Raw genomic sequence first — 17,735 nt, forward strand, 5'->3', positions numbered from 1 at the left:
CTCTCCTCCAGCATCTGGGGGCGGGCTCCCCCCATGGCATTCCCAGTCCACCTCAACACTCCAAAGGAGCCAGCTCCTCTCTAACTCAATGGAACTACCAAATGTGTGGAAAGTGGCTGGAAATTATAAATCCCTTTGGAAAGTTCCATCTGTGCCTCCGCTGCGACGCATACCTTTATCTTGCACCCTTGATTAAAGTCAGTCCCGGGTCTTCCAGAAAGCTACTGCCGCCAGCAGTCTTGACAAGGACGGGGCCGAGGGCTCAGCTGGAGAGCGGTGTCTGCTCGACAGAGAAACAGCTAGACTTTTCAGAAAGAGTAAAAACCCGAGAGTTTTAAAGGATTTATTCGATTTCTCCACATGATCACAGCTATGGTTTTACATCAATAGAGTCTGCTACTACTCACAAACAGAATGCATATTGAAACAAAAGCAATCCTTTCCTGCCCAAAGTTACACAGCAGGCGCTGGGCCTCGTGGGAGCGGTGTGTCTGTCTCTCGAAGTCTCTGAGCGGTCCGCGTTCGAGACCTGATGCTAAGCGTTTAAAACAACTAGAAGGTGAACGACAGTTCCCAGGAGGAGACGGGTCCTGCATGGGACCTTGATGTGGCCGCAGGTAGGCTAATGGGTGCGCCCGCCGGGTAAGGGGTACACAGCTCCTCCCGCCTGTCCCTTTTCGCCACCCCCACTTCACACCGGATTTGTTTCCTTGATTATTGTTGTGATTGAAGACACTTTACAGAATTACTCCTTTCGCGGGCAGAAAGGGTGATGGTATTTTACAACGAAAACTGTAAGATGCATGCTTACCTGTAGAGACACAGCTTCATATGGAATGCTGAGTCAACACCTAGGGTCATGTTTAAGTATCTGCTGACTGTCTCTTTTCAGCTCGTTTTAGAGAAAAACAAGAGGCTTCTGCTGCATGCAGCGTGGGGATGGAAAAATCGCTCTACACTGGATGACTGAAGACATTTTTAAGCGAGATGTGCACATATTAGGATGAACTTTATTTTTACATTGTTGTACAATTCATTCATAAACTTAAAAAAAATACAAAGACATGACTTGATTGTTGTCCCAGAAAAGATCTTCAGCCACTTCTGCTTGGGTCTCCTGCTCCTGCCCAAAGGACTGTTCAATTGCAACGGTTTGTGCAACTTGAGAAAAATGTCCCAAGTGTGTCCTGACAGTGGTGAGGGATGACACACACATCCTGCAGCCTATCCCAGGGGTGGGGGTGGGGTGGACGACAGGCCCCCACACCTGCGACTCTGTGGAGGGCCATGTCTAGAAGGAACTGTCCCATGAAAGCAACACTGGGGATTGTGGGGCAGGTTGGGGGGGCCCAGCAATTTGTCAGAGGCTTTTGCTGCCCAAATGAGACTTGGCAGCGTGGCTCCAGCCTCCTTAATAGAACAATGTACCTTCTGGAAGCATCTCCCACGGTAAGTTTGTAAATATAACACAAACAGTGAGGAAACCCACTGACTTGAGCCCAACACACTGTGTCCACTTGGAAACAAGGGGAGAAATGGAATTCATTCCAGAAGTGCCCTTTGGCTAGATCAGGCCCTGGCATGCCCAACAAAGCTTCAGGACACATGGATGGTAGCTTTGGAGGTGAGGGTTCTGAATGGCCCGTGGAGCACGAAGGATGGCGATGGACAGAGCGCACCACCCTCACCCCACCTCCCCCGCCATCGGCTTTGCCCTCTCTTCTTTTTCATTCATGGTCATCCCTTCGGAAAGGGTAATCTGGTGCCAAATAGCCTGTATCTTTTCTGGAACAACCTCGAGTTTACAGTTAGACTTTACTATTGGTACAGACGGTGAAGAAAAGCCGACATATTTCATATGTTACCACTTTACTTCAACTATTTGTCAACAGTAACACTGATATAGTTTGCAAATACACAATACGTAGAGTGTGGCCTCGCGGGACTGACGCCGGGTGGCATGCAGTACAATTTGACTTTTCCTGGTCAGAACAACATCCTTTAAACTGCAAGACAGAGAATGCCTCGGGGAGCCTGACTCTGCAGGAAAACCTAAGAATTTAGGGGCAAGTGGGAGCGGGGAGCCTCCCACCAGCCTGGCCTGGACCAAATCAGACACACCCGTGCTGTTTATTTCTCTCCTTCCAGGCCTGGGAGAGAAACATGACACTGATGGGAAGATGAAGGTGGGCAGGTTAAAGTCACACTTCCAAAAAAAAAAAAAAAAAAGGCTAAACTCTAGATTGCTGTATTTGCTCTCTGTGGAGATTAACAAAGTGCTCGGTTTGCAGATTTGCTGGTATGGTGACCCCGATGATATGACAAAGGGGTGGGTGGGGAGGGAAATGGGCAGGACCCTGCACCCCCCACCGCCCCGCCCCGGTCGGCCCGCCGGGTGAGCTCCCCTTGGTCGTCCTGCCGTCTGGCCACGGCACGCCACGCCACGCCATCCACGGAGCGCGGAGCCCGGAGCCCGGGGCCCGCAGAGTCCCGCACTAGCTTCGCCCTTTCTGAAAGGGCTCTCCACCGGGGCAGGGGCCGTGGGGCAGTCCTCGGGTCCCACGGCTTAGGAGCACAGCACTGGCGGCTGCAGTGGCTCGAAAGGCTGAAACTACAAAGTACGGCCCGTGGGTGACTCAGTCACAGAACCAGACGCGTGTGGCGCCCGGCCCCGAAGGAGCGGATGGTGTCACCACAACATGGAAGCGACAAGAGCACAGCTGAGAGTCATGTGATGCCCTGGCAGCTAACTGGACCATGAGAAGGCAGCAGGGGGGAGGGCGTCGCTGGCGAGGGCCGGCACTTGTCAGCCGGGGTCAGGGTGGGGGGCCACGGTGATGACACGGGGGGGGGGGTTGTGCTAGCACACGGCCACATGAAATCACGATGATCACGGCTACCACTCAGAAAACAAAATGGGAAACACACACACCGCCCTGGGTTGCTACATGCTAGAATCAGCCTTCGGGCTCGCTCTGAGCGGTTCCCAGCAGAAACCTGCTCGGGGGCTGGTGCCTGTTGCGGTTTGGAGACAGGATGAGTAAGTTATGGTGTTGGGGAGACGAGGATGGGAGCTGGCCGTTTTCATGTTGGAGATGAACACTTCTGCCGTGGATGGGTGCCCCCCCCTCGGAGGGCTCTGAATGAGTGTGCATTAAATCATATGCATACAAAAGAAATATGGATCATGGGAATTCACAGTTATCGCAGCCATTAAAGTGTCTAAGAATCTGTGTCACCAATATCCTCGAACAACCAGTTCCTAACTAGTTGTCCCGAGTTGCTACTGTAGATTTACTGTATTTTTATCTATTTGCTTACCTGAAATAACAGAGCAGTTATAATACTGAGTACTTAGGATAGTTTTCTGTTAATAAAATAAGGATTTATACAAAGCAATATTGGACTTTTTAAACAGTTAGATGCTATGTTACTTGGCACAGTTAGTAATGATTGCGTAAAGATTTTAGCCAGTCCTGGAGGGACTTCTCTTCTTTTTATGAAAATATGGAAGTATCTGAATTTGTTCCTAGCATTTACGTTTTTGGTTTACTCTCTCTCACACATTCATGTAAGGTACTGTCTTCCTATCAGGTAAGTGGAGCTCCTCATAAAGTCTATATTGCTAATTTTGTGGACTGAGACGTTTCCTTTCACACACAAATACTACCTATACAGTATATATATATATATATTTATATATTTATATATTTATATTATATAAAGTTTACTTACGTTATTTTCATCAACCATATCAGGTCTACTTAATTTTTTGCCCATTGTCAATAAAAGAGCAATAAATGCAGCAAGTTTGGGTTTTTTTGTTTTGTTTTGTTCTGTCTCTGGTTTTTGTGTCTCGTTTCTTCTTTTCCTAGGCTGGGTTTTCATATGTGTGTACAATTAGGGAGCAGAGCTGAGTGCTGCTTTGGAGTGGGGGGGCATTTCGACATCTACGTGGCCGGTGGCCCCGGTTTCAAGGCTGATGGTGGCCGAGGCCCACCCCTGGGGTCGAAGTGGATGGAACCTGGGACGCCCACGCTAAGTGCGATCGGGAGCTCTGTTCCCTACAGCGCAAGCCCCGTGGGCTCAGGGGGCTCCATCCAGGCCACGGGGAGCGGGGGGGTGTTGGGGAGAGGAGGTGGAAAGAGAAGGGCCCTGGTCTGAGGAGGACCGCCCATGGGCGTGACTGTGTGGTGTGCACTTGTTCCGCGGAGTCTGGGACCCCATCCCAGGCTGTCTACACAATTGTGCTGATGCCGCTGGGTTTGGCCTTGCTGCTAGTAGGGGGCGGCGGGGCGGGCGGCTGCCCGTGGTGGTGCACTGCATGGCCCGGGTGGCCCGGGTGACCAGCATGGGCCGAGGGCAGCGGTGGGTGGCTGTGCACATGGGCCCCATAGGGTGGGTGCCCCCCGTGGGGGCCGTGGTGGTACTGGTGTGCATGCTGGATGTGCTGGGGGGGGTGGTAGTGGTGGTGGTGGTGGTAAGGGGGCGGGTTCTGCTGCATGTGGCAGTACTGGCTGTGGTGCCCGTGCACCGAGGCTGGCGGCGGGCCCTCGACGGGCCCCTGGTGATGGCTGGCCACCACCGTGTGCGGCGGGTGGGGCAGGCCCGGTGGGTGGGGCGGCGGCTGGGGAGGGGCTGAGGGCGGGTGGGCCTGGGGAGGGGGCTTCCCTCTCTTACTCCCAAATAAGGAGCCCAGGAGGGAGGATGAGTTAGGCATAGTCTGGTGTGGGCGAGATGGACACTCTCGTGTTGATGTAGGTCTCCGGCGCATGTGAGGACTGCTAATGATGGACCCCTAAAAAGGAAATTCATAGAAATCAAAATTAAAAGATCTTAAAGCACTTATGTCAGAATGATTTTTTTTTTTTCTTTTTTTGTAATGTAAAAAGTCCACCCACTGACTGCTTAGGCCTTAGTACAACTCACTGGTTGCCGAGGGCAGGGCTGGGTGAGGCTGCATGAGCTTCACCTCGGCTCATGCTGCTATTGGGGGGCCGGCAGGGACTCAGAAGCGGCCTTCCACTGAGAGACATGGGGAGGGCCAGGGCATGAGGGACCCTCCTCCGGTCTGGTCAAAGCAGCAGCAGCAGCACAAGTGTGACTTCTGCTCCGTCCTGACATGGAAGGCGGCCTGAACTTTTGGATCAGAGCGACTGGCCTGGGGTGCCTGTGAGCAGCATGTGCGGAGTGGAGTGGGGTGGGCTGGTGTGCATGAAGGGCCCCGTTCCTGCTGGAAACTGCGTCCTACACTCTCCTGGGTCCTCTCCACAGGTGCAAGGGCCAACTTTTCTGCCTGCGTGGGCCCCGAGGTTTCTGGGAAGCTGGTGGTAGGGACAGGAGGGGGGTTGGGGACCCTTGTTCTGGGTGGGTGGGGCTGCCTAGGCATTTCACTGCAGCTACCTACTGCAAACCAAACAAGGAAAAAGAAGGAAACAAAAAGGTCTGCAAGCTGAGGTTAAGATGTGAACAGTAATATAGAGATGGTTGGAAGATGAATGAAATCTCATGAAATCCACACGGAATTTTTCTTGCTCTCACGGCTCTCCTCCCCCGAGCTAGCTAAGCCAAGTCCATGGTGCCCTGACTGCAGACACACAGCAATCGAAACTCCAGGAAGGAAGCGATGGGGATGGCGGAGCATGGAAGTCAAGAGACCGGCAAACCTCCCCCCAGGGCAGCGTGGCTGGAGGGTGCGTGGGCTCCTGGTGGTGGTGCCTCCCCCCCAAGGAATAGTGCCGGCAGGCGGGGACCCTGAGGGGGGAGTGCCGGGAAGCTGGGATGTTAACCATGCTCGGAGCCACTGGGGACAGGATTAAGCGGGAACTAAAACACGGAATCCAGAACCACCCCCCCACGGGTCCAGCCCAAACAAGCGGTGAGAGGCACAGGCGATTCTAGGCGGGAGAAGCTGGCATGCACTGGGGCTGAGGCAGGCAGGGGTGGGGGCGGGCGTGTCTGCGCCTCTGTGCAGTAGGGAAAGGAAGAGCAAAACAAAACAAAACAAAAACAGAAAAAAAAAAAAAGACAACAGATATAAACCAAGGATTGGGGAGGCAACACAGGACAGCCAGCTGGACGGAGGCGCTTCCTACTTACTTCCACATTGCTCTCTAGCGATCCCGCACTGCTGCGACGCCCTCGCTTCCCTGCCCAGAACATGCAATACCAGAGGTTAGACACGGACACGAGGCCGGGCCGCCGCCTGCCTGGCCCTGAGCTGCTGCCACCGCCACCGCCGCCGCCGCCGCCGCCGGCACCATTGCCGGCTAGGGTGAGGGTCGGAGGACGGGCTCTGCCGGGAAGCTGGTGGCAGGGCAGTAACGAGTTAAAAACAAAAGAGGGGGTGGGTGGGTGCGTGGGTGTTTAAAGAAAAAAGGAAATGTTTTTCCAACCAGCCCCAACTTCATGCCCCTTCTGCTAGACTGGCAGTCCGCTGGGGGCAGGGGGTGCCTCCAGGTGGGCCGAGGCACGTGCGCAGCTGGGACCCTAGCCGCCTGCCAGGAGGGGACGACCGGACAGGGGCAGCTCCTTTGATGGCTCAAAGCAAACAAAACGTGGTCCTACATAGCCGTGACTTGGCGTGGATTTCATACACGCATGTATATGCATATTCGTACATACATATACATCCCCCCACCTCACAGGCAGGGTGGGCTTGATGGTTAGGAGGAAACTATGCTTGGCATCCTGTCTTTTCCTCCTGGGAAGCTCAAAGGTGCCCGTACCTCTGGAGTCTGTTGTTTGGTTTGTGCAGTGCCCTGGCCAGGGGCAGGAGACAGGGGCAGGGCTGCTGGGAGGGCCCAGGGTTGTGCTTCCTGTCTGTGAGCCACCCCCCCGTCAAACCCCAGAATACTACAAAGCATTCCCTCAGCTGTGAGTGCTCCCTGCCAACGGCTTTAAATATCCCTGGCACAGGGCGCATAGCAGGCACTTGATACATGTTGGCTGTGTCCAAGGAAGGTTGGGTCTCCTTCTTGGTTCTGGAGGCCCAGGGCTCACCCTGGCCTCCCCAGTCACTCCAGAGGCCGTCTCCATGGATTTCTGCAGGACGCTGAGGTTGGCAGGAATGGTTGGGTGCCCAAACTTTGGGGTCTGGTCTCCAACGGGCTCTTAGGAAGGAACAGAGAAGGGCCTCCCACTTGACGTTCTGTAGGCTTCCATCTGTGCAGACCTGGCCATTAGCCAAGCATGTTTGTTCTTGGTCAAGCCCCAGGGCCATGCAGGTCAGGCATCCACGCCAAGGAGGAGATGGATCCTCTGGTTGGCCTAATTCCCTAGAGCAGGATTCACACTCAGGTCTGCCTGTCCACCTCTGGGGCTGGGAAGCTTGGCCATGCTGCCTTCTAAGCTGAACCCAGGCTGAGCCTAGGAGCCTGGAAGATGGAAAGATTGCTACCTGCCTCTCTGTGGCCCACACCCTAACCATGTGCTGGGTGGAGAGAATGTGTCTGTGTGTCTGTGGCATCCAAGTGTACCGGACCGTGCCTGGGATACAACCTTGATCCTGGACACACAACAGCAGACTCCGGGCACACTTGGTCCCTTTGCTTTGCCTGCCAACCCCCAAACCTGAGTTCCCGCTGGGAGATTGCTTGACTCTGCGAGCCTCAGAACTCGCTCAGGACAGGGCCACATAGAAGATTAGGGCAAGAGGGTTTTCTATCGGTTTCTGAGGACCGGAGAGAACCAAACAGGACCTGGCCCTTGTTCCTAGCTGGAAAAAAGATGAAGGTCACGTATCCTCATCTTCTGACTGGTGTGAGAAGACAGGCTGACCTTCTTCCCTTCCTGCTTTTTGTCTCAAAATGGCAGTCCAGAGACATGGAGCAGGAGGAAGCCCTTTGGCTGGAGAGGTGATTCCACCTGGCGCTCCTTTGATTTTTTACCTTGGTTTCTGCATCTGTGAAATGGGCCTGCCCCTGCTTCCGAGTGGGCTGGACACGAGCATCAGACACTCAGGGTACCGTGGCACCACGCAGAAATGCCAAGTCAGGTCTCTGCTGTCTTTGGGATTTTAAAGTCAGCTCTTTGGCCCCTCTAAGCCTAGAGGGCTCCCCTAACTGAAAACCGGGGACAGAGGAAGGCCAGCACACCCCCGACCCCCTTGCTGGTGCCCAGCAATGTCTTCCAGTTGGCCTGCTTCTCCCACTGGGACTCAAGCTGGGCCTGGAGCTAGGTTTGAGGGCTCCATATGGTATCTGGTCTGAAGTAGGACAAAACCCTCTTCTTCCTTCTCCTGCCCCCGGTGGGCCAGGCTTCAGGATGGTTTTATCTTGGATGTCTTTGTGTGATGTTAAGTTTCTTAGAATTCACCTTTTCAACTTCTGAATCAGCACGAGATGTGGGGTATTCTTTTTTTTTTTTTTTCAAAGATTTTATCTATTTATTTGACAGAGAGAGATTACAAGTAGGCAGAGAGGCAGGCAGAGAGAGAGAGGAGGAAGCAGGCTCCCTGCTGAGCAGAGAGCCCGATGCGGGACTCGATCCCAGGACCCTGAGATCATGACCTGAGCCGAAGGCAGCGGCTTAACCCACTGAGCCACCCAGGCACCCGATGTGGGGTATTCTTACAGAGCTCTCGGCAGTCCAGTCCCAGAGCCCCTTACTTATCGGCATACCCCACAGACACCTGCTCACTGTAGACCCGGGTCTGGGGGAGCGCACATGGAACACCCCATGTACTCATGGAGGCACTGTTTGCCGGGACAGTGGCTCTCGCCCCTGCATCCATACTATCCCTCACCTGCACTCCAAACTCCAGGTACCCTCCCTCTCTCTTGGGATCTTAGAGCAGCCATGGTGAGCCCCACCCCACCTGATGTTTCTCCTAGAGCCAGATCAGGCCCTGCCAGGCCAATCAGGGCCAGGATCAGGAACCATATCCGGAAGGCGCCACCAGCATGGCTCTCCACATCCTTCCCCTGCTTCTCAGTGTCAGCACAGGGTATAGCGAGGGCTCTTGACCCAGGGTCTCACCCCGCGGCCCTTAACGATGCTGGAGGCTGAGCTGGTGCTGCTTTGGACACTGGCCGCCAGAAGCTACCAGCTCTCCCCTGGGAGGGCTGCCTTGGTACAGGACATGGCAGGTCTCCAGCTAAGCCCAGGAGCAATGACAGGGGCAAGTGGGTCCTATGGCCTCAGGGAGACAGCCTCTTCCTGGAGACTGCTGTTGAGTAGCTTGACCGGGAAGGGGCAGGAGGATGTGGGGTACTTGGCAGGGAGTGTCAACCATGACTTGACTGATCTAGGCCAGGGACTAAGGCTCAGTCACACCTGTGTCCTTGGTCCTTGTAGGTCCTTGATTTCAGGCTGGCAGGACTCTGAAATGAGCACGGAGCCCCAGGCAAAGGAAGACCCTGTGGAGGGTGTCGGGTGGGGGTCTCCCAGCACATGCCCCTCCCTCTACCTCTCAGAATGTTAGGGGCTCCTGGAAGTCTCCTGGAGGGTCAAGCTATAACTGCCTCTTGGGTCTCCAAGGTCTCCATCTGAGGTGTGTCGTCTCCTGGAATGATGTGTGATCCCAGCTACTCTCAGGAGTGGTGCCACGCCAACTGCGGAGTGCTAGCTTGCCTGAGGGGAGGCGGTGCCCCTGACGCCTCGCCTCTTCTCCACGAGCTCATCTTGCTGAGGGCCGCGGTGGGTGGAGTGATGCTGCCTCTGGAGAGCGGCACCCCGACCCAGTCCCAGTCCAGGGCATGGAATTCCTTGTCTCCAGCCGGAGAGCCCAGCATCTTCTGGGATGGCTGCCGACCTTGGCCAGCCTCCCTCAGGAAATCCCAAGTGGCGCATTCCTAGTCTGGGGCCATGGCAGCCGCCAGCCCTCCGGGACCTTGTGCCTTGCCTTCCCGGCTTCCTGGGTAGTGAGGGCTTTCTTCCCTGGGGACTTTTTTCATTATTTCATGGGAAGACTCTATCCCTAGAGGTTTACTTAGTTCAGAATGCCTCAATGACAGTGGCAACAGGAACAATAAACGGAAAGTAGCCGAACCTCAGAGCTCTGTCTGTCCTATGGCCAGGGGCCTGGGCACGCAGCTCTCCTTGATCCCCAGGAGCTGGAAGAGATGTGGCTGGCCGTGAAAGCCATTCTGGCCATGGTGAGAGCCTCAGTTTCAACAGAGCCACAGTCACTTGAGGGGCTGCACATGGCCCCTCAGCCCTCCAGTCACTGCATTAGGTATCAAGAGAGGCCAGGGCTTACCCACTGCACAAACTCAAACAGAGGCTCCAGTCCCCAGCCTGCAGAGGCCCAGAGCAGTCCGGTATTGTTGAGCTGGGTTTAACAAGCCATAGGGAAAACCAGCGGTTCTCAACCAGGGGCAGTTTTGCCAACAAGGGGCGATTTTTGCCCCCCTCTCCCCAGAGGACACCTGGAAATTTCTAGAGGCATTACTGACTCTTATGACTGGGGGAGGTAGGCCTGGACTCCCGTAGGTAGAGGCCAAGGCCACTGCTAAACATCCCGCAGAGCGCAGGACGGCCCCCCACAGCACCAACTGTCAAGGGTGCTGGGGTTGAGAAACTCTGGGTTAACCCTCATGCTGGCAATGGATTTTTGATTTTTACCATGGGAAAAAAAAAAATATGACAAGACAAAAAAAAAAAGCAAAGGAAAAAAGTCCAACTTGAAAAAAAAAAAAAGGAAAAAGAAAAAAGAAAGAAAGGAAAAAAAAACAACCCAAATTTCTGGGCAATGGCTAAGCCGCAGGAAGGCAGGACTGCTGGTGGGACAGGGATGGGATGGGGTCCCAGGCAGGCTCTTGTCACGGGGCCCAGAGCTGGCCACCAGGTAGTGCCCAAGGCAGGGTGGGCTGGGTGAGCCCTCGGGATGGGAGGGGGCCGATTTCGGCCTGACAGGGTCTCTTCCAATGAGCCAGGGCCTATAATCAGGCTCCCAGGATAAGCTGCCTGGCTAGTTGGGACAGGGGAGACTGGGGAACACGGGGGTGGGGAGGGAGGCCTGTCACCCACAGCTCCTCTGATAGCGATGCAGGCCAGGCAGGGCTGGAGCAACACTCGCGGGCGGCTGGCCTCAGCTCAGAGGACCTGGCTGGGCGAGGGCTGCCAGCAAAGCTCCCTGAGGCTCTCTAGGCACACCCTCCACCCTGGGAAATCTGGGAGGCTTAGTGATGCTGCTGGCTTGGGTGTTAAGAGGCTGGCAGCAAATAAACACACACAGAAACAAAGAAACAACAACAAAACCACAGTCTGCCAGGGCTCTCCCCTGATGTCCCAGGGGTAGCCGTGGCCACCACCTCGGGGCTGGGTGTGGGGGGGCCTGGGTTCCCCAGAAAGGGAGACCTGTGTGAGGGAAGCAAGACCAGGGACAGCGGGAGGGGGGCTCCAGACACAGTTTAGAGGGCTTCACTCCATTTCATTCATCAGCATAAAACACAGGGACGCAGCAGCACAGAGAACAAGGGACACATCCATCAGCGGGGCCTGGCTCGCTCTGTGTGAGAGCAGTTTCCGGAAAATAAATAAAAGGATAAATGAAACCCCTAGAAGGAGAAAGGGAGAATGAGGGTAACCTCCTGGCTGTTCTGCCTTAACCAGTGGGTCCTGTTTCTGGGGAATCCGGCTCTGTGTGGTCAGGTGTTGCTACGGTTTGGGGACGTTCACAGGGAAGCGCTCGGTTGGAACCCTGCCGCCGCCACTGGCCGCTACCGCAGGCCCTTGCTGGCATACGACACTTGCCCCAGCGTCCCGGTCTGAGTCCTGCGTGCGCTGGGCTAGGAAGGGGGGCCAGGCCCGGCTCTTACCCGCTTCGGAGAGGTCCCTCAGGGAGCTGCTGAGGGCACTGCGTTTGAGGCCCTCCCCGCTCGCGTAGCTGTCGTCCAGGCAGGCCCGGCTCAGTGTCCCGTTGCCAGACTCCTTCTTGAGGCTGGAGCACTGGGACATACTGGGCCGCACGACACCCTTCTGCTTCTCAAGCTCCGCTGAAACAGAGGAGGCGAGGGACTGGTGAGAGGGGACAGCCTCAGGGGCAGGCATGGGACCAGGACCCTCTGGGCAGGCATGGCAACACACCCTGGGGAGAAGTCAGGGCCCAGGGCTGTCTTGGGAAAGAGAAGGTACGAATGCCGCCTTTCACAAAAGGGAGCTGGAAGGAAACCCTAGAAAGGAGGCTGGAGGGGCACGGGCCTTGGGGTCTGCAGGAAAGACAGTCACTTTGCAGGCCTGAGGGCAGACGAGGAGACGGGCCTGGTCTGAGGATAACCAAGGGGTAAACCAGCCTGGCTCGGGAGGGGGTGGCCAAAGGTGGAGATAGCCATGTGTCTCTAGGGATTGAGGCCTGGAGCCAGGAAAGGAAAGGATTATAATCAGCTTTGCTGGAACCCAGGGGATGGGCTTGGCTCTGACCCCATTGGTCAGTTGGGCCCTGACGTGGAAGACAAATAATCACCACACCAAGGTGCAGAGAGCTCAGCTCTGGCACGCTGGGCAAGCTGGTCTTCTGGGATGACCGGGGAACCAGGGCCCTCGAGGGAAATGCCATGCAGTCCCACCAGCAGGATGGGCCTGGCCACAGAAGCCCCGGCTCTCACAGGGAGGCCTCTGCTGCCCTGCCCGCCATGCAGCCTGCTCTGGCTTCGGGCAGGTGGGCAGTCCTGTCGTAGGGCTGTGGGAAGGACAGGCGAGACCTCCCAGAGTCCACCGCGAGACCTCCCAGATAAGCCGGGGCTGCTGGCTGTCCCTCTCCAGGGGGCCCACAACTTACACTCTATCCTGTGCTTCTCCATCTCCTGCACTTCGGCAATGGACTCCCGCAGGTCATCAGTGAACTTCTTCCGGTCTTGAGGATTGGGCGCATTGAAGTTTATTAACACTTTGATGTCTGCCCCGGGGACAGCAGATGTGAGCCGGATGCCATTGGGGTAGTCTGCAAAGGAGGAGGAGAGGAGAAGAACCCATGGGTCCCTGTGTGATCTTTGCAATCTCCCTCCCGGTCAAGAAAATACTAAGAAGTCCGAGAGCCAGGCTTTCAGCGGACATGTCCAGCCAGGAAGGAAAGGCATCCGCAGAGCAGACCACAGGGACTGCCAGGAAATCCCCATCTTCCAGCCTAGGTCCCTGTTGTTCCATCTATAAGCCAGAGTCAGATCTGGCTGATCTAGGCAGAAGCCAGAGCCCCCATTCTTCCTCAGCCTGAAGGTCATGGAGCCTGGACCCTTCAATTCAAGGTCCCTGGTCACTGCCTGCAGCTTGAGAGAGTGGCCAGGGCTGGAGTCCAGGGGGAGTGAGAGGTAGTGTCCTGTGCTGGGTGGGGAGTCTTATCTGGTCACCTCAGACTATTTTCAGGGTACACTGAGCTCTGTTCTCTGCCAAATGGCCTCCAGACCCTCGTTCCCTTGCATGTATCATGGGCGTTCTATGCTCAAGGCATTACGACAAGGGCAGCATCTTTCTGCTCAGACCTTCCTGATGCCACTTCTGAGCTCACAGGGTCCCTGTGGCTTTGGCCCCTGGCAGCACTTCTCTTTTCAGTGGGTGTCTGTAGGCTCTTGGCTCAAATACCAATCCCACTCTTGCTCAGACCTCGGTCAGCGCTGGGAACTCAAATGCCTAGAGGTCCAAACATGTTCCCTAAATGTAGGAAGCAGACCACATGAGACCTCAGCGCGACAGAGCGAGTGGGGAGAGGGGCATGCAGCCCAAGACCACCACACGGGAATGCGGGCCTAGCAATGCCAAATCCCAGTTCTTTTTTTTTTTTTTTAAGATTTTATTTATTTATTTGATAGAGAGAGATCACAAGTAGCCAGAGAGGCAGGCAGAGAGAGAGAGGAGGAAGCAGGCTCCCTGCCAAGCAGAGAGCCCAATGCGGGACTCGATCCCAGGACCCTGAGATCATGACCTGAGCTGAAGGCAGAGGCTTAACCCATTGAGCCACCCAGGTGCCCCCAAATTCAAAATCCCAGTTCTTAAGAGAAGTCAACAGTAACCACAAGTTCCATATGAAGATTTCAATTTCAGCTCAACAAATTAAAAAATAAATGTATAAATGGAATAGAACATAACTGACCTGGGACTGACCCATGGCTACCACTCTGAGATCCACGGTATGTATGAAGTCATGTCCCATAGAAATGTCAGTGTCAGCTCTGGGGCTCCTGCCAGTGCCTTCTGTCCAGGGATGAGGGCTGAGCCCTGGGAATCTAAAAATGATCATGGGGCAGCTTCTGCCTGAGGATGCAGTCTGGTGGGGCCACTGCTGTGAGCATCAAGGCCACTGCCACTCCTTCCAAGCGGGGGCCTGCTCCTCAGGAGGATGTGGGATCCTCCCTGGGCTGCCTGGTGGAAACCGGGGCAAGGCAGGCTTCCTGGCTTGGGATGTGGCAGAGCAGGAGGTGGGGAGATGGTAGGGTCAGCATCCCGGGCTCTTCGGGGGCACAGTGGGTGCCAGTTCCATTTAGGACAGAGAAGGGGTAAAGAACCCCAAATGTAAGCCCTCAGGCCCCAGGGTTTGGGATGGCCCAGCCACAAGTCCCTGGAACTTTCTCAACCTGCAGATGGACAGCTGATCAGATAGATGGTAGCTTGGTGACCTGTCCGAGAGGATGAGGGCTTCCCTGATGCTGGAGACACCACGACACTCCACAGGTGCAGGCAGCAGGACCCAGCCCCTACCCCCCATCTCAGGAGGCCTGGCTCAGCCTGAAGTTCAGGGACCTCCAACAAGGACGGGATGAAGAGGGAGAGGAAGAGGGAAGGGCTTGAGTAATGGAGAAGGACGAGATCAAAAGAAGTCAGGAGTGTCAGTTCCCCGCCAAATTCCCTAGGCCCCACAGACCACTCATACCCAGAGGAGAATTTTCAACAGCAGCTAAGCATAAATCCTGTTTCAGGGGCTGTTCTAAGTACTTCATGTGCATGCACTCAGCTAAATCTATGAGCTATCTGCCCATTTTATTGACAAAGGGAGTGGAGCCCAGAGAGGTTACGCGAGCCGGGCCACAGAGCCGCTAAGAGCAAGAGCAGGGCTGGCTCCCAGGCTCTCCGTCCGGGGCTGAGATCTTCTCCTCTACCTCCCCTCAGGCATGACCTCAATCTATTTGTTCACTTACATTGGCATATCACCTATGCCGTTTAACTTGATTTTCCCCTGCAACATTTTATTGATGTAAATGCACTCTGCTCTAAATTAAGAAATCTCACCAGCCGTAAGCAGAAAGAATAGGAAAAGTAAATGTGATAACCACCGTGTATGATGTCACTAAATTCTTCCCCGTTACTGTTGCTTATCAGACTCCTGGCCTATATGCTGCTCTCCCCAGGTGACACAGGCCTAAGAGCATGCGCAGGAGAGCTACCCTGGGGTTCTGTCCTCGGGGAACCAGGCAGAAGGGGAGATCACTGGGGATCACTGTGCTTCCTGATGACAGAGTAAGAGCTGTGATGCCATCTCCCGCCCCACAGCACTGTGGCCACGTGTGGACAAGCACTCCAGGCCACATGCTCGTGGCCTGGCCATGGCAGGCCCCCCCCCACAACACACACTTACACTGGTTCTCGAAGAGCAAGACCTGCATGCCGTACAAGGAGAAGGACTGTCGGAAGCTGTAGGTCACGGAATTCTTCTTTTTCTGGAAGATCTTGGTAACCTGCGGATAGCCGGAGACAGAGGCTAAGTCCCATCACCCGCCCAGGCACAGCTCTGGGAGCTCGGGATTCGAAGTGGGCCTAATGTCAGAACGCTTTCAGTGATTCAGAGGTCAGGGCAGCCTCTGGGGCAGGAAAGGGCTGCGTACTCATGCATTTCCTGACACAAGTGCTGGCTGCTGTTACTACAAGTCCCAGGTGTCATGCTCGCTGGGAATGACGCCCGTCAGGCTAGCACAGAGGTGACAGGCACGGCATCCCCCAGGACCCTAAAGATGCCAGGCCAGATGCTTAGGCCCAGGACCCCTCCTGAGCGCTCTGTCTGCAAGATTAATTTTGGGGGAGAAAACGGAGGCTCAGAAGTCTGAAGGAACTTGCTTGAGGTCAGGGACTCTTAACAAAGGATCTGAAACCCACAGGTCTGGATTCTAACCTCAGTAATCAGAGAGGACCAGCTGGGTCTCAGGCAGGTAGGGATATGGGCAAGGGCCTCTAGCGAGAAACCTGTGGCACGGGAGAGACAGAGACCCAAAGGATAGGTTCGCCCTGCTACCTGCAGGGGCATCTTTATCCCCAGTGGCTAGCACCCATGCCACATTTTTTCCAGGCAGGAGTGCCTCAGTTTCCCTTTGGGGAATCCCCTCTCTGCTACTTTTAGTCCAGTGGTCCTGCATCTGGGCAGTGACCCAGGCTTAGCCAGTGAGGCAGCACTGCCCCTGCCTGGAGCCCGGGAGTGGCTCGGGCACGGGCCTGGGAAGCAATGAGACCTTGGCTTGGACTCTTACGAAGAGAATCCCACTGCTGGCCAGGGATGCCAGGGAGGCCCGAGGGGTGGGGCAGGATGAAGCCTGTAGCTGCCAAGGCTGACACTCCCTTCTTGGACAGAGGGCCTGAGGAGGAAGCCTGCACAGCGGAGAGAGCCCGACGAGGAGTCCTGCTGACACAGTGTGAGCCTCTGGGAATAGCTGGGGCTGAAGGCCCAGAGGCTCCTCTGGGCTTTTTCAGAAGCCAACGAAGCCCTGTGTTCATTGGCAGTGCCATGAGTTAGACTCTGCCTCTGTGAACCCAAAGACCATGGGGCTAACTCCATCCCTATGACCCACCCCCCACCCCCACATGTGCCTCTTTTAGAGACGAGACCACAGCTGCAGGTCAAGGGTGCCCTGAGTCACGCTCCCAGCCGTGGCCCGCTGTGGGGAACCACATACCACCAGGAGGTCGTTAAACAGGAAGATTTCTCGCTGGTGCAGTCCGAGTTTCTGAGGCTTATTTGGGTCTGGAACCTCAAAGAGCCGGCAGTAGCAGACCAGCCTCCGATGGGGCAGAGAGAGCACCTGTGCGGGGAGGGAAGCCCTGCCGTCAGCCCCCTGCCCCTCGGCAGGAACCCGGGCAGCACATTCGAAACCCAGCCTGTGCGCCTGGCATCTGAAAATGCCCTCTCCCACCAACCGCGCATAACAGAGCAGACATGTTTGGCCTCCTAGCAATTCTCCCCCGCTCTTCCTCAGGAGCTCTCCTGAAGGGCTGTGGAAAGTGCCCCTGCTTCTAGTGATACCTCCTTTCCTTTCCTTCAGGCATGTCCCAGACTTCTTAGAGCAACACGTTCATGTCACAGGACCCACCACCCCCCAGTGAGAAATTCACCATCCGAGTCCCCAAAGGGTGCCTGTCACAGACATAAGCCCGGAGGTCTCTGTAAAGTTCTCTCCAGAGAGTGTCTACTCTAGAGGGGAAAACAGGCACAGAGAGGTTGGGCCGCTTGCTTTAGCCACACAGCTAGGAAGGCATAGAGCCAGGAGCGGCTTCTGGGCCCCTCCTAGAGAATCCTGATGGTTCTGGTGCCTGAAAAGCCCTGTCCCAAATCCCGAGCCAGCTGCCAGAGCTCTGTTGGGCCTGGCCTGGGCCTCTGCTCTGAACATGCCTAGCATGGGTTCATGTGCATCCCCACCCTGCTGAAGCCCAGGGTACTCTCAAGGCCAGGGGCAACATGTATGGTGTCTAAGGGCTGTGGTGACAAGCCGTCTGGGAGGCCCAGTCACGGCTCTGAGGGTCCCCCAGCTCACGCAAGAGACAGTAAGTTAGAAAAGGGCTGGGATGTGCTGGGTATCGTCATGGCAGGCAAGGAGGGTCCA

The 17,735-nt window shown here is 55.5% G+C and overlaps 1 protein-coding gene across 3 annotated transcripts in view; it reads right to left on the reverse strand.

Annotated features, from left to right (window-relative positions):
* Nucleotides 1-329: 329 nt before the first annotated feature.
* The window catches only part of IQSEC1 (IQ motif and Sec7 domain ArfGEF 1), a 167,510-nt gene continuing 150,104 nt past the window's right edge, over nucleotides 330-17,735 (reverse strand). For 2 of the 3 annotated variants that reach the window (XM_044252905.1, XM_044252903.1), the window contains exons 9-14: nucleotides 16,812-16,937; nucleotides 15,506-15,605; nucleotides 12,722-12,883; nucleotides 11,763-11,939; nucleotides 6,100-6,149; nucleotides 330-4,798 (exon numbers count right to left, since the gene is read on the reverse strand). In XM_044252905.1, coding sequence (XP_044108840.1) covers nucleotides 4,238-4,798; nucleotides 6,100-6,149; nucleotides 11,763-11,939; nucleotides 12,722-12,883; nucleotides 15,506-15,605; nucleotides 16,812-16,937 — 1,176 coding nt within the window. In that variant the 3' untranslated portion in view covers nucleotides 330-4,237. The remainder of the gene's footprint in view (nucleotides 4,799-6,099; nucleotides 6,150-11,762; nucleotides 11,940-12,721; nucleotides 12,884-15,505; nucleotides 15,606-16,811; nucleotides 16,938-17,735) is intronic. The other variant, XM_044252906.1, reaches the window with a different exon arrangement.

The sequence above is a fragment of the Neovison vison genome, chromosome 6 (genome assembly GCF_020171115.1).
Source record: "Neovison vison isolate M4711 chromosome 6, ASM_NN_V1, whole genome shotgun sequence".
NCBI lineage: Eukaryota > Metazoa > Chordata > Mammalia > Carnivora > Mustelidae > Neogale > Neogale vison.